Genomic DNA, 17,162 nt, shown 5'->3' with positions numbered 1-17,162 from the left:
TTGGATAGAAGAAACTAATGTGTTCTTTTGGATAGTGGGGGTTTTGTTGTTTTTCCTTTTGTCCAAATGAGTCTTTTAAAAGGCCTGAGAAGTAATAGACTAATATATGGATTCTCAGGCCATTCAGCATGTAAAATGGATGGGTGGGATGAAAAATGACCACTCTACAATAATTGAAAACAGATCCCAGATCTCAAAGAGGAGCCTTGCTCCTAAAAACATAACTCAAGGTTGCCTGGCATTTCACTTGCCATAAAAATCCGATTATTAGTGTTATTTTCTCCACAAAAATTTAACAGCAATGTATAAGCTGTACCCTTGTCACCTTATATATCCTGAGCTTAAGACACATTTTGTGTAAGACCAACCCCTTCCATCCATTAACAAGAAGGCAATCTAAGCATTCTCTTGAACATCTAAATCAGATTATAACTCTGCCATGTTTGAATCCCCATAGCATCCCTTGGGAGTAAAACACAGACTGCATGAGCTTGAGAGACTAACCTTTCATCTGTTCTGTGTTCTCCTGGAGTCTATCTCTCCCCCACCCACCACACTCTAGCCATGAAGGTATTCCGTAATACACTAATGTGTTTCTGTCCTCAGAGATTTTGTGTTGTTTCTTCTGTAAAACACTTCTATCCTGGCAATTTGTATTGAGGGTCCTTGTAGCGCTCAGGTGGAATCTTTGGGAAGGTCTTTGAAAACACCCCCTAGAGAACTCTCTGGTTGTCACATATCCTTATTTCTATATGCCAATCACAGTTATTTTGTAAATCTCTGCACCCCCTGGTCTCTTGGAAGACAAGGACCAGGACTTGTAAATCTAGACTATTGACCTGCTAAGTCATGGTAATTATAATAGCTCAAGCCTAGACAGAGATCTTAGAGACTGTACCACAAGAGCAAAATATAATATTTAATACGAAATGAAATTATTATTTCAAGCTCAGATTTGTTTTTTTTTTCTGAGATTCCAATATTCTTGTCCTCAAATTTGTGCATATTCTATAAAATATTCAGTATCTTCCTTTTGATCTACTGACATCTGTTTTTGCAATCATAAGTTCTGGCAGTCCACTTTGTCTTCCTACATTTAGAAATCCAATGTTGACTGAGCCAATGTCCAGGAAGTCCAGGCATTAAGACCTGGGTAGAACACTTGCTCATATCTGGATTCAGGCTTGTAGAACACTGGTCCTCAGGATGCTTAAGACTAACATGTATGTTAGCACACAGCCAGGCTCATGTAATCAATTTTAATGAATGTGGATGGAAATATAGGAGCAGAAAATATGCCTAATATCAAAATGAAGCATGCAGGGACTGGGAAACTCATCAGAGGGTCAGGGATCACTCTTAGAGATTTCCCTTGTTCCTCTAGGCCACTGACAGATGACTAAAATTAAAAGGAGGAAGGGGAGGGCCAGAGTTGGAGTGCTGTGAAGCCTAGTTTCCTCTGTAATTAACTGTGACTACTAGGCTTCTGATTTCCTCTTCTTACCAAATCTATAGCTTGCTCTTTGCTGGTCTTTAGTCCAGTTCTGATGGGCGGTTTTGACTTTCCATGTTTTGGAATAGTTAGCTACCTTTGATTTGTTGATGGTTCCTCATTTGAAAATGCTGAGGTTTCTGGGTTTTCATGGCATTGTGCCTGCAGCTGACTCTGACTGCTGCCTCCTTAAAGGAATTCTTATTCTTGCTTGCCTTCTGTATTAGTATTCCTTTAAGGTCCGCTTTTCTCTTTTCCCTACTTTGCCTTCTTTACTATCCACAATTACCATTTCATCCATCTACTGGACAGATAATCACATCATGTGATTTATCAGATATTATCTTGCTTTTGTACCAAATAACGTTGAGGAAAAACAGATGTAATTCCCGTTTTTCTGAAACATACGAAACACTGACACACTTTACCTCTACAGTGTTTTTATCTCTTTCCTTCTCTCTCTTTTCTCCTCTGTAGTTGGCATTATAATAGATGCTCAGTTAATCCCTACTGAATCGGTATGTAAGGATTTAGCTACACCAACATCTGCTATATACAGGAAGACAGAGTATGACATAGCTGTATAATGTCATTAAAAAATATTCCTAAGCACACACTGTGAATCAATAGAAGCCAAAACATCTGGCCAATTTGGCTGGAAAATTCCCAACAAAGCTTAAGTATGGTTTATCTATATTATGCAAACACTAGATTGTCTGGGCTTCGTGGAACTGAATGGGTATTTTGGCACAGGGTAGGCTCAGCCAGACCAGTCTTGATCTCTTCCAGGGACACATTAAGTCTCTGAATTGAGCATATGGCTCACTGATTTCTAGAGTTAAGCGTAAGTATAAACTCTGAATGGTAGTGATAATTTTAATTGGCTCAGCCATTTCCAAGATGTTATTAGTGACATGTGTTTATTCACAGAGATGAGCACATACTTCCTGGCTATTTAGTATTAAGGCATCAACATAAATTGAAATTATCCACACAGACGATTGTACACATAGGTTTCATCTAAGCAAAATTCAGACAATGTGCAAAATCTACAACACAAACATATTGACTACTTTGACATATTCTATAGTAACCATTTGATGTCATCAAAATGAGGAAATTAGCAAAGGAATGTGTTAATTTCTCATAAAAAAATTTTACCAGGTCAATCAACTTTGAAATCAAACCATTCGTCTCCATTTCTACCTTCTTGGTTCTTAGTTATTAGCAAGGGCAGGAGAAAATGAGGTTAGTACAATAAGGAATTACAACAGTTCCCCCACAACTAGCTTCAATGTGGTTTTCCAAAAGGAAAGATAAAATCCAAACAACCAGGAAAGAGGATTTAATATGAAATTACTGAGGCACATCAAGGTAAGGATGCAGATATCACCTTCTCTATAAAAACCAGCATCTGGGCTCCAGCTCATAATAGGCAAAGGAAACAGAAGAAAACTTTCTGCACTTTCTGTTGGCCGTTCACACACTCTGAAATCATATACACCATCCTTGTCTTTATAGGAGATTGTAACATGCATGCCAATTCAGGGGTAGGAAGAAGTGGGCACTGAGACCTTGATGACCTTCGTAGGCATAATACTATTTTGTGTGCAAATTACTCACAAGAGGTGGTAAAGGCCTAAGGGCAAACATTGCAAAGCATGCAGGGTTAATTCAATCTGCAGTTTTTCTTGGGAGCGTCTGGCACATGCACTGTTTCGTAGCTCCTTCCCAGGAACCGGAAGGGAATTGAAGTTAGTGCCCAACCCTTCTTCAAATTAAAAAAAAAAAAAGACTTTCAGCATTTAACCTTTTCCATGTTAAATGGCTTTCAACAGGTACATGTCTCCAATCTAAGAGCTAATGAGAAATGTTCAGGTATCTGGGTATAAAAGATAAATAACCTTCGGATACGGTGGCACATGACTTTAATCCCAGCATTCAAAAGGTAAAGACTGGCAGATCTCTGTGAGTTCGAGGCCAGCTTGGTCTACACAGCAAGTTCCAGGTCAGCTGAAGCTGCCACACACACAAAAAAGTGAAACAACCAAAACCACCCTTTAATACTTTCGTAAAATCTGAATACAATACTGTTGGTTGGTCTACGTCCTCCATAATATTCTCAGATTCTGTTTGGCTTGGGGACATGCCAGAAACAGAAAAATCCTAGGCATATAGTTTCCCCATTGATTTCTTTTAAGAACCATAGCAGAATTAGACCGTTTAACACAACTTAAACTGCACGTGCTTTGTCTCGATGGGTAAAGGTAAAGCGCTCCCCGGGTCAGGTGCATTGCTGATGCTCTTATTGGAGTTCTGGGATGGACTTGCTCTCTCCACCTGAGCTCTGAGCCTGGTTAAAGCCTGGTTAAATCCTGATATCTACAGCACCTCTCGGAGCTGGAGTAAATGTGATACTGATATCAACATAAATATTTCTAAAAATTGTCCTGATAATTAGTGATTTGCTCCTTATGTACTGTTTTTGTTCCATTTTTTTTCTTCATATAAGAAGCAGATCCTCTTTATGGAAAACTAGAACCACAGGAGGGGTTTTGAAACTGCATGTTTCTCTAGAGCACCCCCCACACCCACATCACCCAGTGCTGCCCTCCTATTTCCCCATCAAGGTGGCCTTCCTGAGTTTGAATCTCAGAGGAAGACTCAGGACTACAGGCTAAAGGGGTCATTCCCATATACTTAACCATTTTTCATGACATCGGACTTCTCTGATATGAGCAGTTTTTTAAAAATAGATACAATTCTGCTTCACGGAGCATTTATTTTTAGCATCCAAAAAAGTAAGAGGGTGACAGGAATGTGATGTTTCTGCCCTTTTCTGAAACTGTGCACTTAGGTTAATTCTGCCCTCAGGAAAATTGTTTGATCATTTTCAATTATGGTACCCAGTAGAGAAAAGGTTAAAGACGAATTGCTTTCCTCTGAGGCTATTGGTTGGAGATGCATTCAGGCATGCACTTGTTGCTAACTGGAAGAAGGAAGAAAGGACTTACATTCTGTTTGCCCACGATGTTGTCGAAGGGCAGCTCGGGGCTCCAGGATCCTTCAGTGAATGTGGTCCCACTGTTTCTCCTGTCAGAGGAGCTCACCGACTCCTTGACTATGTCTTCAGGCAAGGAGAGCAAGGTCTCCTCAGGTTGCTTAATCAAGTAAGTCTCTATGTTATGCTTCCTCAAGAACTCGTTCCTCTCCTTCCCATGGCCCTCTTCCACATTGTAGTCACCGTTGAGACAATCCAGCGTGGCTTTGGAAATGTGAATTCTCCTGTGTGTACAGAGAAGGATTCATTGTAATTCCCCATGCTGCCCTGTTAGAGCTACACATAGGACAGGGGTACAACACACTCTTGAGGACAGATTTGACCTTCTCAGAAGTGTAGGGAAAACCAAAGATGAAATTGGAAGTTCTTCATCTCAGGGGACCATAGCCTCACACAAACGCCTCTGATGGTGATCCCAGTGAACAGCCTCTTGGTCTTTCCTGTTACTGTCAATACCCTCTATGAGCCAGTGGTTTCTTTCAATGGTGTTAACTATTCTGGAAAAACAAATGGCGAGGATGCTCTTGAACTCCAACTAGCACTAAATCATCTTAGATCATGACTCCCGTACTGTCTCAGAGCTTGCCCTGTTATGACACTTTTTATATATCTGTACCTTGTTTCTCAACTCCTTTACAAGGTGCAGATGTTTTTTTTTTTTTTTTCAAGACAGGGTTTCTCTGTGTAGCTTTGGAGCCTGTCCTGGCACTTGCTCTGTAGACCAGGCTGTCCTCCAACCTGCCTCTGCTCCTGGAGTGCTGGGATTAAAGGTGTGTGCCACCACCGCCCAGGTAGGAGCAGATTTGTAAGTCCACAGGGATACATAGATCAGCCTTCTAAGAAAATTGCTGAAGATATGATTTCTCCTCTAATGTGCACACGGAGGAGCAGAGAGAAACATGGGACATGCAAGCAGTGAAGGCTCACTCACAAACTAAGTTACTCATGTAACTCACAGTCCACGTTTCCGTTTCTATCTCTTCAAATGAAATAATATATGACTTGATTAGTATCAAGCTCGATTTGTGGAAGACTCAGGCTGTAATTCCTTATTGGGAAGGAAGGAAGAATATATATATATATATATATATATGTATATATATATATATATATATTTCAATTCAGATACTTGCTGTGTTGTAGTGTGCTATGTGAAGAATAGCAAAAGAATTGTGACTGAGGACTTAGTTTCTTGATTGCTGGGTTTCAGCTCTAACTCTTCCAACTTCTAGCTAGAAGACTTCATGGAATATGACCTAACTTTCCTAATCTATTTGTCACCTACAAACATGCCTCACAATGTCACTGTGGATATACAAGAGCTGATTTGTGTAAAGTAGTCAAAACACAGTACAGAACACTGCAGCAACAAAAGCACATAATTATTTGGAGTAGCCTTAAAAATGCCATGATAATGAGATTGATGACTACCTTAGATGCCATCCTAGAGCCTTCATCCAGTAGCTGATGGAAGCAGAAACAGACACCCACAGCTAAACACTGAACTGAACTCCTGGAATCCAGTTGCAGAGAGGGAGGAGTGATGAGCAAAGGGATCAAGACCAGGCTGGAGAAACCCACAGAAACAGCTGACCTGAGCAAGGGGGAGCTCATGGACTCCAGTCTGACAGCTGGGAAACCAGTATAGGACTGACCCAGATACCCTGAACGTGGGTGTTAGTTAGGAGGACTGGGCAGTCTATGGGGCCTCTGGTAATAGATCAGTATTTATCCCTAGTATACAAATGGACTTTGGGAGCCCATCCCAGATAAAGGGATACTCTCTCAGCCTAGACACATGGGGAGGGCCTAGGCCCTGCCCCAAATGATATGAAGGCCTCACCCTCCCTGGGGAGCAGAAAGGGGATGGGGTGGGGCTTGGTGGGGGTGATAGGGGAGGATGGGAGGGTGAAGGAATTGGGATTGACATGTAAAACAACCTTGTTTCAAATTTAAATAACAAAGGAAAAACCCAAATAGATGAAAAACAAAAACAAACAAACAAAAAAAAAAAACAACAACAAAACGCTACTGTGATCTCCATGTGGTCTACCCCACTCCTCCTTAAGTTTAGGCTCAAGGAGAAAGTTTGACTTCTGAATGAAGTCTCTGTCACTGATTCTGGCATTCCAATCACATTGTCAGACAGACCTTCCCTGTTGGCCCCATGCTGCCCTCAACTATTCAGGCCATTATCGTTTCTCTGAATTCAGTATGTGATTGCGTGCTTGCTGAACCCGTCCAATTTCCAAATGTAACATAATTTGCTAAGCCGACTCTGCTCCCTTGAGAAAATGAATGGATAAAGTGGATGCCTAATTCTGTGCTTGGGTCTTGTGAATCTAGAAGCGGTGTATTGAAATAAATAATGAAAATAATGAAGAGTTCTTCCAGTTTTAAATTTAGGATTTTTTTTTTTTTTTTTTTTTTTTTTTTAAAGAATGCACTGGACTTTCAGTGTGTTCTCTACTGCCTCCTCTGACCATTTAATCCATCCGTCAAATTCCCGCTTTCCGGGAAGAGCAGTTCATTGCAGAAACAAATAAAACCACAGAGGATGCGTTTCTGCCCATTTAGGGCACACTCTCCCCATATTCCAATAGTGTTGAATAAGCTCGAGTCCAAGATAAACAAGCACATGTGTGAATGCAGCCTGGGTTCTCTCGAGACACCTGCTAGGTAAATCCAAAGTGTTTTCATGGTATTTCACCTGGAAGCACAGGAAATCATATTCCACAAATCAGGAGCCCCGAGCTGCTCTCTAAGATCAAGGTAATATTTAAACACTAGAAGACACTGCTTTCTCCTCTTAGGCAAAAAAAAAAAAAAAAAAAAAAAAAAAAAAAAAGAAAGAAAGAAAGAAAGAAAGAAAGAAAGAGCTCCCTAGGAGGATTTTGTAAAGTCTGATGGCTGATTTCCCTTTTAAAATAACCATAATAAATGCCGGCTTCCCTTGGCATTTCATGTGGATGCTGCATCGTCTCATACCTGCCTATGTTAAGTGAGGTCATGTCTTTAGTAGATAAAGGGATCTTAGCCTCTGTTTACTGCCAATTCTTCTATCAAAGTTCTGATCAGTGTGCACGAGGATGCTTTTTGATAGATACTAGGGTTCTGATGGCTCGTCTTGGAAGTCTTTGCTGTTAATGTGAACTTTGAAGTGAGCCGTTTTCAGAGATGATGGTCTAATGACTTGGTTTTCCTCCAAGGACTTGAATCTGTGCTCGGGGAATAGTCCCATGTGCTTCCTATCGGCCAAATCTGACGTTTTCTTGTAATAGAACCATGGTAGTTACAGTGGTAAACATAATCTAACCATCTTGTGGCATCCTCCTTACCTAAATAAGATCCTTGCAGCCAAAGATTTGTTTGCTTTCCTGGATTTATTCACATGGTTTGATTCCTCCCACAGCCCTAGGGAACAAGCATTTTCCCTCACCCCTTTTCTCTCTTTCTCCCTTTGCCTCTTCCTTTTTTCTTTCGGTCCCCCCCACCCCGCCCCATCTTTCTGTTTTTCTTTCTCCTACTGTGAATGATAACACTGGCCCAGAGACAATGAATGCACGCTGCCCTGTTCATGGTAGCAGTGTTAGGTGGAGACAGGATGTCTTCTTTCAGGATCTAAGATCTTGTGACTGAATAACTACTACAACCACGGTCATAATTAGTGTCTCCTGAGCATGGCAGAAGGATTTTATATGTTGTTCCACTTGACTAATAGCTCAAGGACAGTGGGAGGCCAGCTGTATCACGGCTACCAAGACACTTCTTAGAAAGGCATATTGCTTAGGTCCCAGACAAGACACACAGATTTGGAAATTCTGAGGGTGAAACCCAGAGACCTGAGTACTATGTTCGTTCTGCTTTTCAGGACACTGCTGTATCCAGAGGGTCATTACCAACCAGTCTTGCCAACCAGAGTTGGAATTCAGATGAGTTTTCAAAGAGAGCAATGGATTTTTGGAATGGACCCCACTGTCATGTGTACATTGGCAGTTAATAGGTTTTTAATCTTGGCTGCCCATTAGAATTGACTTAAAAACTTAAAATTGATACTACAAGGACTCACTTCAGATGAATCAATGCGAGGTCTTGTAGTGAGTGTTTTATAAACCTGTGATTATAATAAGTCAAAGAACCAAGGCTTTTCATAATAGACATAAGCACCTCATCAGCCTCAATACCTCATCATATTTGTCATCTATGGGGTATTTCCTTGGAATTTTCAGGCCAATACCATATGCTGCTTTAATATTTGACCTCTTCCTGAATAACTGCTTCTATCTTTGAACTCTGTACACAGAGAACCTGGTATCACAGAGTTAGATGATGAAGAAGTTAGGCAAGAAAGGACTTTGCTTTGCTTACCCAGGGATTCCTCCAGATTCGAGTTTGTTTGCTATGTCCACATCCCAAGACCAGACATCAAACTGCCATTTCCTCAGACCCAACACACCGCATAGCACAGAGCCTGAATGTATTCCAATTCGCATGTCAACATCATGCTTCGTTCTGGATCTCACATACCTGTTGACAGACGAATGGAGAGACAGATTAATTAGGCCAGGGTGACCATCAGTGGGCCGAGGTGGGTAGAACCTGAACTGTCTACTCCATCAATTTCCATGAAACTGTCTGGGTTCTCCCACAACTGCAAGGATTTTGTTCTTGTTTTACAACCCTTAGAATTGAGCCATACTTTTTAATACTCTTATTAACCTACTTCCCAAACTTACCATGTAAGCTTTGTTTCTGGAATCGACACAGACAGTTTTTGTACCCAACTATAAGTAAACTTGAGGTAGCTTTTCAGCACTGTACTTCAATGCATGTTCTCCATCCAACAAAAGACCTTTTGCTTTTCTTATCATTAGGCTTCTATACATTGTCCTTCAATGAAGCCTCATGCAGAGTCTGGGATCTCCACCTCTGCTGCTGGATATGGCTGCTGGCTCTTCCTTATGAATATACAGATGATCTCATCACCCCATTATTCCCGATCAAAACCCTTCCCTACTCCTTAAAAACACAGCCTCTGAAATATAGGACTCACAACCCAGGGCCCATCTAGTTCACTAGATGGGGAGTCAAGAAACATGTTGGACTTCCACACAATGCTTGTAGGTGTTAACCTTGAAAGGGCTTAGTAAGATTCAGTTTTAGTGCTGTACAGTGTCTGTATTGAGTTGTCTCTTGCTAACATCGAAGAAGCAGCCAGAGGAAAGAGGATGATGTTGCCAGGGAAGGACTTTCTCCAAGTACAAGTGTTCATCCCTCTTTCACTCAGAGAGCCCCCCCAAGCAATTCTCATTTATGGATAAAAGACGTTTCTGTAGAATTTCAAATGGCAGAATATGGTATCTCAAAAGAGTACAATTTGGAAGTTTTCATTGCTATAAAAATATAATGGTTACTTTCTTTCAAAAATACTTAAAAGAACTGTCAAACAATGGTGAGGGCTTTTCCTTTTTCTTTGGTAAAAAAGACAAATGCTCTAAGCTTTCTTATTTTTCTGTCATAAGGTGGTGTTGTTAATATTCCCTCTTGGAAATGAGAAAGACCCTCGTAGTTTGCTACTTCAAACTAAAGCTGATGGTTTGGGATTAAAAGAGAAAGAGAGAGCAACTAACTTTTTTAATGAATCCATTGCTCTGGAGAGAACATTTGAAAGTGGAAGTTTGGAGAAATGTTTTCATGTTTATAGGAAAATTATTGCCAAACACAAGCTGTATTTGTTAGTATTCAGGCATCTGTACTGGCCTGTCCTTGGGGTCCTGACAGGATACGCCCTCAGCTGCAGTGGCTAAGAGCATCACCTGTGCACATTCACCATGTTCCCTTTAAAAGGGCCCTGCCCACCTACCATCCTTTTCTCTCTCCCTCTCCCTCCTCCTCCCCCTCCCCCACTCTCCCCCTCCCTCCCTCCCCCCCACTCTCCCTCTCACCTCTCCTGTCCAGTCCTGTCCTGGAGGCAGGTCTCCCCACTCCCTTTTCCCCTGCTTGAACCCGTTGGCATGGCACCTTTCTCTCGCACACTGCTTTTCTTAAATTGCACCAATATAATTTAACAAAATCTTTGTACTGAACATCTGCAACGTGGCTTAAAACAATATTCAAAATGAAGAGTTTCGGTGATGACATGTGGGCCTACTTAAAAACGCTATAAAAACTAATTGTCTTCTAAGGAGGTTGTAGGAATGTCAAGGTAGGAGAAATTTTACCAGACACACTTACGTGGTACTTTGTTATGACTGGTAAATGCCATGACAGCCAAGAGCGTGAGTCTGCAAGATCTGTCAACTTCTGCAAGGTGCGGACGTAGCTCTGATAGCCTTTAAAGCTGGGTATAAAAGTTTAAACTTGGAACCTGACTTTGGCCTTAAGGTATTACAGTTTACAGGGAGTCTGAATGATGAGGGCTTGGCTTAACAGTTTTCTTTTGTTCTGTTTTTGACTTTATGGCAATGCACATTTCCTTTTGTTCATTATTTATTAGAAAACCCTCTTTGAGTTCTGAATTTCAGTATTTACTTCCGGGTCAGGGATGTGTTCCAGCACGATCCCTTCAATGTTAGGCACAGGCAGTGAGAAGCTGCCCCCATTCAACCATGGGATCCCAACAGTAAATCAGCTATGGTGTCTAGCAGATGAGGTGAGTGAAATGCATTTTCGATTTATTATAGTTTCAGGGTTTCTTGTATTGCTCATTTAGTGTTGTTGCTCATATGTGATTAGAGCTGGGTTCTTAGAAATTGGTTAGCTTATCAGAAGGTTTTTGTCTTTCTCTCTCTCAATAAGGATTAGTTGCCTGTCACTCTTCATTTAAATTGATACATCTACAACACAACCTGTATACCCAAGGCTAGGGGACATTGCATAACTGGGGGGCAATGGGTTATCTGTAGTGAATTAGATTCTTAACCGTGATTCTTGAGTATGGACAATGAATGGTTCCTTCCCATTTTTCCACTGTCCCATAATAGATATGAATTGTAAGTGGAAAAAAAAAATCTGCTATTCTAACCACAGAGCTGCGGGGAGATATTTGTTATTGTTCCGTCTGGAGAAAAATGTGCCACAGCCAGACTTCCAGCTTTGAAAGTTTGAGTTTATTAAGTATGTAGCAAGCGTAATTAAAAGAAGAAATAGCAAGTAGCATTTAGATAATATCATCGTGTTGGGTGCTTGCAACACCCAGGGAAATCCCTTTAAGGCAGCCAGCTGGAGCTCCCAGTTGAGAATGCTGGGCAGGGTAGAGAGTGTTCCCTGCAGTTAAGGTTTGTGAGTAAAAGAACGCATAACAAACAGTTCATGGACAGTAAAATATCATCAGATTGGCTGCTTACACCATCGAGCAAAAAGTGAGGATGTCTGAGCAAGGCAGAGAATTTTCCCCACATCTGAACTTCCTATATCTTTTTCCCAGAGCAGATACACCTTTTAGGCATTCCTACTCTTAAGATGAAAATGTTTTCTGAATATCCTCAGCTATTCCTTGTTCCAGGGTCAGGAGTCCAGCCTGCTCCTGGACAAGGGATCTCAGAGAACATTTGTTATAAACAACAGGTCAACAGGTTCTACCTCTTGTTCTCCGAGTAAGATCTCAACAAGGGAACCCCATGACCATTCAACCAATGTAGTTTATATCACAACTACTTGAGCATAAATTATACTATCCTATCTGATCAACCATCTGTCTATAGTTAACATCTTTCTCATTACATGTTTGTCACAATGGCTTAAGGGTTAGTACCATGTACTCTTAATACCAGCCTTACTCTGCCCATCACTGGTGCTTTCCCTTGAGAAAATTTACTCCTTTGTCCTACAACTCTAAGGTGTGAATGCTAGCAGAATTTTTAAGATTAAGTGGGAGAGGGAGAGGGAGATGGGGAGAGAGAGAGAAAGAAAGAGAGAGAGTAAGAGAGAGAGAGAGAGATAATGTACTTGGAATGCTAAGGACAACTTAATTTCTGACTGCAGATTAAGGCCAGGAAAGTTGACAAGTTTTTGTGTAGACACAGAGTTGGTAAGCAAGATTCCAGGACCAAACTAGCCCTACAGAGAGACTCCTTGCAAGGAAGTAGAATGCCTGCCTGGTATGACTACCTGGGAAGATAGCCTAGGCTGACCTAGAGGTTCAGTGATTGTAAAATGAAGCTGTGTCTGCATTGCTGAGAGCCTTAAAGGGGACAACAGATGTTAAAGTGCTTTGCCAATGAATATGAGGGGGTATTATACAGCATGCTGTGCTAATGTCATTAGGTAATTAACACTATGCAGGAATGCACTGGAGTGTCTTAATGAAAGGAGAGATTTTAAATTTTCTTCTACAAGATCAAAGTCATAAGGGCACTTAGTATTCCCTTACTGCATTGCTTCTATTTTGTTCTGTCTGGGATTTGATTTAAATGAAGCTGAGAATAAAACTATGTAGTCATAGCAAATAATGCACAGCATAGATCTGCTTTTACAAAGATCCATCAATTAAGTATTTCAAGACCAGATCTTGGTAGAGTCCTGTGGGTCTTCTCAGAGTTTAAAAGGAACTTGGGGACAGCACTTACTCAGCTCTCCCAGAGAGGAACCCATGGGTGCTATGCTGTGTCAAGTCAGCCATAATAAAGAGCCAATGACCACAGCTCTCCTGTATCATCAACACCAGTATTTTAGCATCAATGTCCATGGCATAGAAGAGGCAGTGGGGAAGGTCTCACATTGAGTTTCTCTTTGAAACCAGAAGGTTCTGGGAGGACAAAGTGAGAACAATGATCTATTCATTTGTCCCTGTTCATGAAGATGCATGGCAGTCTTTCAACTCAACACTGAGAGAATCAACCAGGGTGCTTGTATATCCAAGTTAGCTTTTGCTTGTTGAGATGGCTCATGATAACAAGATATTCTGGATAGCTGATTTCTATCCAGAACTGACACTAACCCATTGCTATGGGATGGGGGCTTTGTAAAGGAAAAGATAAAACTGTTAAGTAATATTATTTCTTTCTTAATGCCTCTTAATATTAATATCCTTCCTTTTCCAAGTATCTGTACTCCCTGCTGGGAGCCATGTAATTATTATAGTATGTAGGAGCCATTCAGCACGCCTTGTAGGTCAAGCTGGCCATGCAGGGTGGCCTATTGCTTCCACATCTCCATTTAAAACCCTAACAGTATCTGAGTTTCTTATAAGTTTCTTATATAGTTTCTTATAAGTAAACCTGGAAAGCTTTGTGGAAAGCTTTATAATTTCCAAGGTGTGCTGGATAATGATCAAAGATAAAAACAAGTTATTTTTCTACGATTTAATGTATGTGTTAGTCAGCTCATGATGCTATAACAAGATGACTCAGACAGAGGTCATAAAGAAGAGAACATTTATTCCTTCCAGTTCTGGAGGCTAATTGTCAGAGCTGCAGTGTAGAGGAGCTGTAGGGAGGGCCTTCTGTTCTGCAGACGACAGCCTTCTTTCTGTGTGGTGATATGGTGTTGAGACTGCATCTCCAGTGTGCATTCTTACAAGAAAGCTAGTCCATCAGCGCAAGCTGCCTTTAGTCTAACTAGTGGTGGGAGTTTTCCTTCTATATATGTCTCTTATTGGTTAATGAATAAAACACTGCTTGACCAATGAAGCAAGAAGATAGGCGGGACTAGGAGACAAGAATAATTCTGGGAAAAGTAGGCAGAGGGGGCCCGGCAACACAGTCATCGTGTATACCACAAAGGAGTAAGAGGTCCAGACCCTTCTTGGTAAGATAAGACCACAGAGAAATGCTTAGGTTAATAGAAAGGGGTTAATGGTTAAGACAGAGCTAGCCAATAAGAAGCCCTAGTCATCAGCCAACACAGTTTAAGAGCCAATATAGTGGTTGTGTGTTTATTTGGGGCTGAGAAGGGCAGTCAGACCCTGCTGGGCCAGAAAACTTTAATCAACAGACCAGCTCCTGGGAGCTGCATCTTCAGGTACAGTCTTATTTGGAGTTTGGTTTTCAGCGTGAATTCAAGGGGAGCATGCGACATTCAGTATGCTCTAGTGTGTTTTCTTTAGCAGTAAACCCCATTTAGGAAATCATTTTATAAATTATATATTTATAGTAGACGGCTTCCATTTTATTCATATTATAAATTTTTTAATACTTTTACTTAATTACTCAATAGCAATGACTGTAGCTAAAGTTTGACAAATGCAAACTGTAACTTATAGCTTAGTAGAGGTGTGGCTTTCAAAATTAGGGAGGATGAAGCAGCACATTGCTGTTCCAAGAACCAAAAGCAAACTCTTCCATTAGACATCTCAGATCGAGTGCCACAGAGAGTGTGTTCCACACATCATGAGACTCAGGAGGTGCACCACAAAAACAGTAACCCATTTAATATGAATTTGAAGGACCTGCCAGTACTTCATATCTATTTATTATTATTATTATTATTATTATTATTATTATTATTATTATTATTTTGTTTTATCCAGACAGGGTTTCTCTATATTGTTTTGGAACCAGTCCTGGGACTAGCTCAGTAGACCAGGCTGGACTCGAACTCACAGAGATCCTCCTGCCTCTGCCTCCCAAGTGCTGGGATTAAAGGCATGCACCACCAATGCCCTCCTCCATATCTAAACTGGTAAGGTGATTTCATCCAAACCCCAATTTTGCCCTTTTGTAGATTTTTTAATTGACTTAGACATTCAACAATCCTGGCTAATACACAGTCTGGTGAGTATTAAACAAGAATCAAAGATCCAAAAATACACTATTTATTCTAACTCATCTGATCTCTCTCCCTACCTCCTTTCATCTCTTCCACACACATGCGTGTGCATGTGCGCGCACATGCATGCATATGCATATACACATACACACATATATATATACACACACACACAAAATGTAGGTTTGTGATGGGCTATGTGTAGACCAGTTGTAAGAGATGACATAAGTCTCCAGTGTGAATAAGATTTTTCTGATATGTAATTGGGTCTGTTTGTGACAGCTGATGTGTCTCTCACTAACATTCCATAGAACACTGATTTGGAGGGTCAGACTCAGAGTCCTGCTGGGAAATGTCTCATAAACTTCTCTGGGGAGCAGAATCCGACTTATAAAGTTTTCCCATTACTGTGGTGTAAACATTTTTCTCATGTCTGGTTTGAAGCACCCATCTCGATGTCATCTGGCACACAAAATCCCTGCAAGCCTAAAAACTGGTTTCTGTAAACAGGCAGCCTATCACTGTTTAAAGGTCGAGACTCGGTGGGTTCCTCCTTCACTTCTGTGTGGGGAGCTGTGATTACTGCAATTCCCTTGAAGCTTGGAGTGGGCATTATAGACCCCGCCTGCTTCCGCTACTTGGTAGCTGGTGCTCTGGATGGACACTATAGACCCTCTTTGCAGTCTTGGTACCCTGTGCTATGCTTGCTTCTGTTCATTCGGAGAGCTATAGTCACTACGTAAACAAAACTGTTTGTCCTACATGTATTTCTGTCCATTATCTCATACACACTTCTGCAAAGTCACAGCAGTACCCTGTGCCATGCACTGCCAGTGTAAACTATGGTATCTAGTGGGTTCCAGTTTTTCTACCCTGCAGGCACAACAGACTTTTTCTAACAATGTTCCTGCCTTTGTTCTGCCTCAGACGAGCTGCGTGTCGTTTGTCTGGAGATCACTTACTTGTTTGTATCCTATCACAGCTTTTGACGTGTAAACTGAAGAAGATAACGGTTTCTCATATGGCTTCTGTATTAACTGAATTACGGTGTTAAGGTTATTCAGTGCAACGCCTGTGGATGCACAATCCTTCCTCATTAGTTTTGTTGAGTGTTAAGTCCTAGATAGTTGCTGAACATCATTCAAATGACTGCATCTTAACAGGAGTGCAGGCTTATGGCTGCTATTTATGGCTGATCTCCATCACTGATTTGTTTAGATAGGTAACCCCTAGCCCAGGGAATTACTGAGGCATTTCCAGTGAGGATTAACTGAGGGGATAGGTTCTGAATGTGGGTGACATCATCCTGTGTGCTGTGATCTCAAACTAAACTAGGAGGAAGCTAGATAAGTAGGAGAACTAATTTCTTTCTACTTCTTGATCTGCCCAGAGAGAGAGAGAGAGTGAGCCTCATGCTCCTGGCACCATGTCTGGCCAAGTGTGATGTACTGCAGGTAATACAGCTTTCTGCCAGGTGTTTCATAAAAGCAAGAGAAAACCAACAAGGCAGCAATATGTAGTGATGTTTTCAAAGAGGATGAGGAAGGGGCTTTAACATGATGTGTTAGAGACACACAGGTGAGAGACACACAGAGAAAAAGCATGTGTGTGTGTGAGAGACAGACATACAGAGAAACAGAGGGGTATGGAGAGGGAGAGAAGAACAGAAAGAGGAAGCAAACGGGAAAAGTAGCAGCAGTAGGAGACAGAGGGAGGGAGGAGAGACAGAGAGAAAGGAGAGGGAGCTGAGAAACGCACTTTGGGATCCTTCCTTCAGTAAGGAGAGATCGATGATGAGTCCTGCTTTCCAGTCCTCCTCCTGCTGTGTTGCTTGGCAGAGCAACCCTGCTGTGAGGACTGGGGCCATTGCTCCAGAGGAGCTGCTGGGGAAACACCGTTCCC

At 41.4% G+C, this 17,162-nt stretch overlaps 1 protein-coding gene across 3 annotated transcripts in view; it reads right to left on the bottom strand.

Moving 5' to 3' along the window:
* Window positions 1-17,162, bottom strand: part of Adcy8 (adenylate cyclase 8) — a 193,557-nt gene that overhangs the window by 76,704 nt on the left and 99,691 nt on the right. For all 3 annotated transcript variants that reach the window (XM_051202525.1, XM_051202526.1, XM_051202527.1), the window contains exons 6-7: window positions 8,922-9,080; window positions 4,507-4,777 (exon numbers count right to left, since the gene is read on the bottom strand). In XM_051202525.1, coding sequence (XP_051058482.1) covers window positions 4,507-4,777; window positions 8,922-9,080 — 430 coding nt within the window. The remainder of the gene's footprint in view (window positions 1-4,506; window positions 4,778-8,921; window positions 9,081-17,162) is intronic.

Source organism: Phodopus roborovskii, unplaced genomic scaffold, assembly GCF_943737965.1.
Source record: "Phodopus roborovskii unplaced genomic scaffold, PHOROB, whole genome shotgun sequence".
Taxonomy (NCBI): Eukaryota; Metazoa; Chordata; class Mammalia; order Rodentia; family Cricetidae; genus Phodopus; species Phodopus roborovskii.
This window is presented reverse-complemented; position numbering and strand designations above follow the sequence as displayed.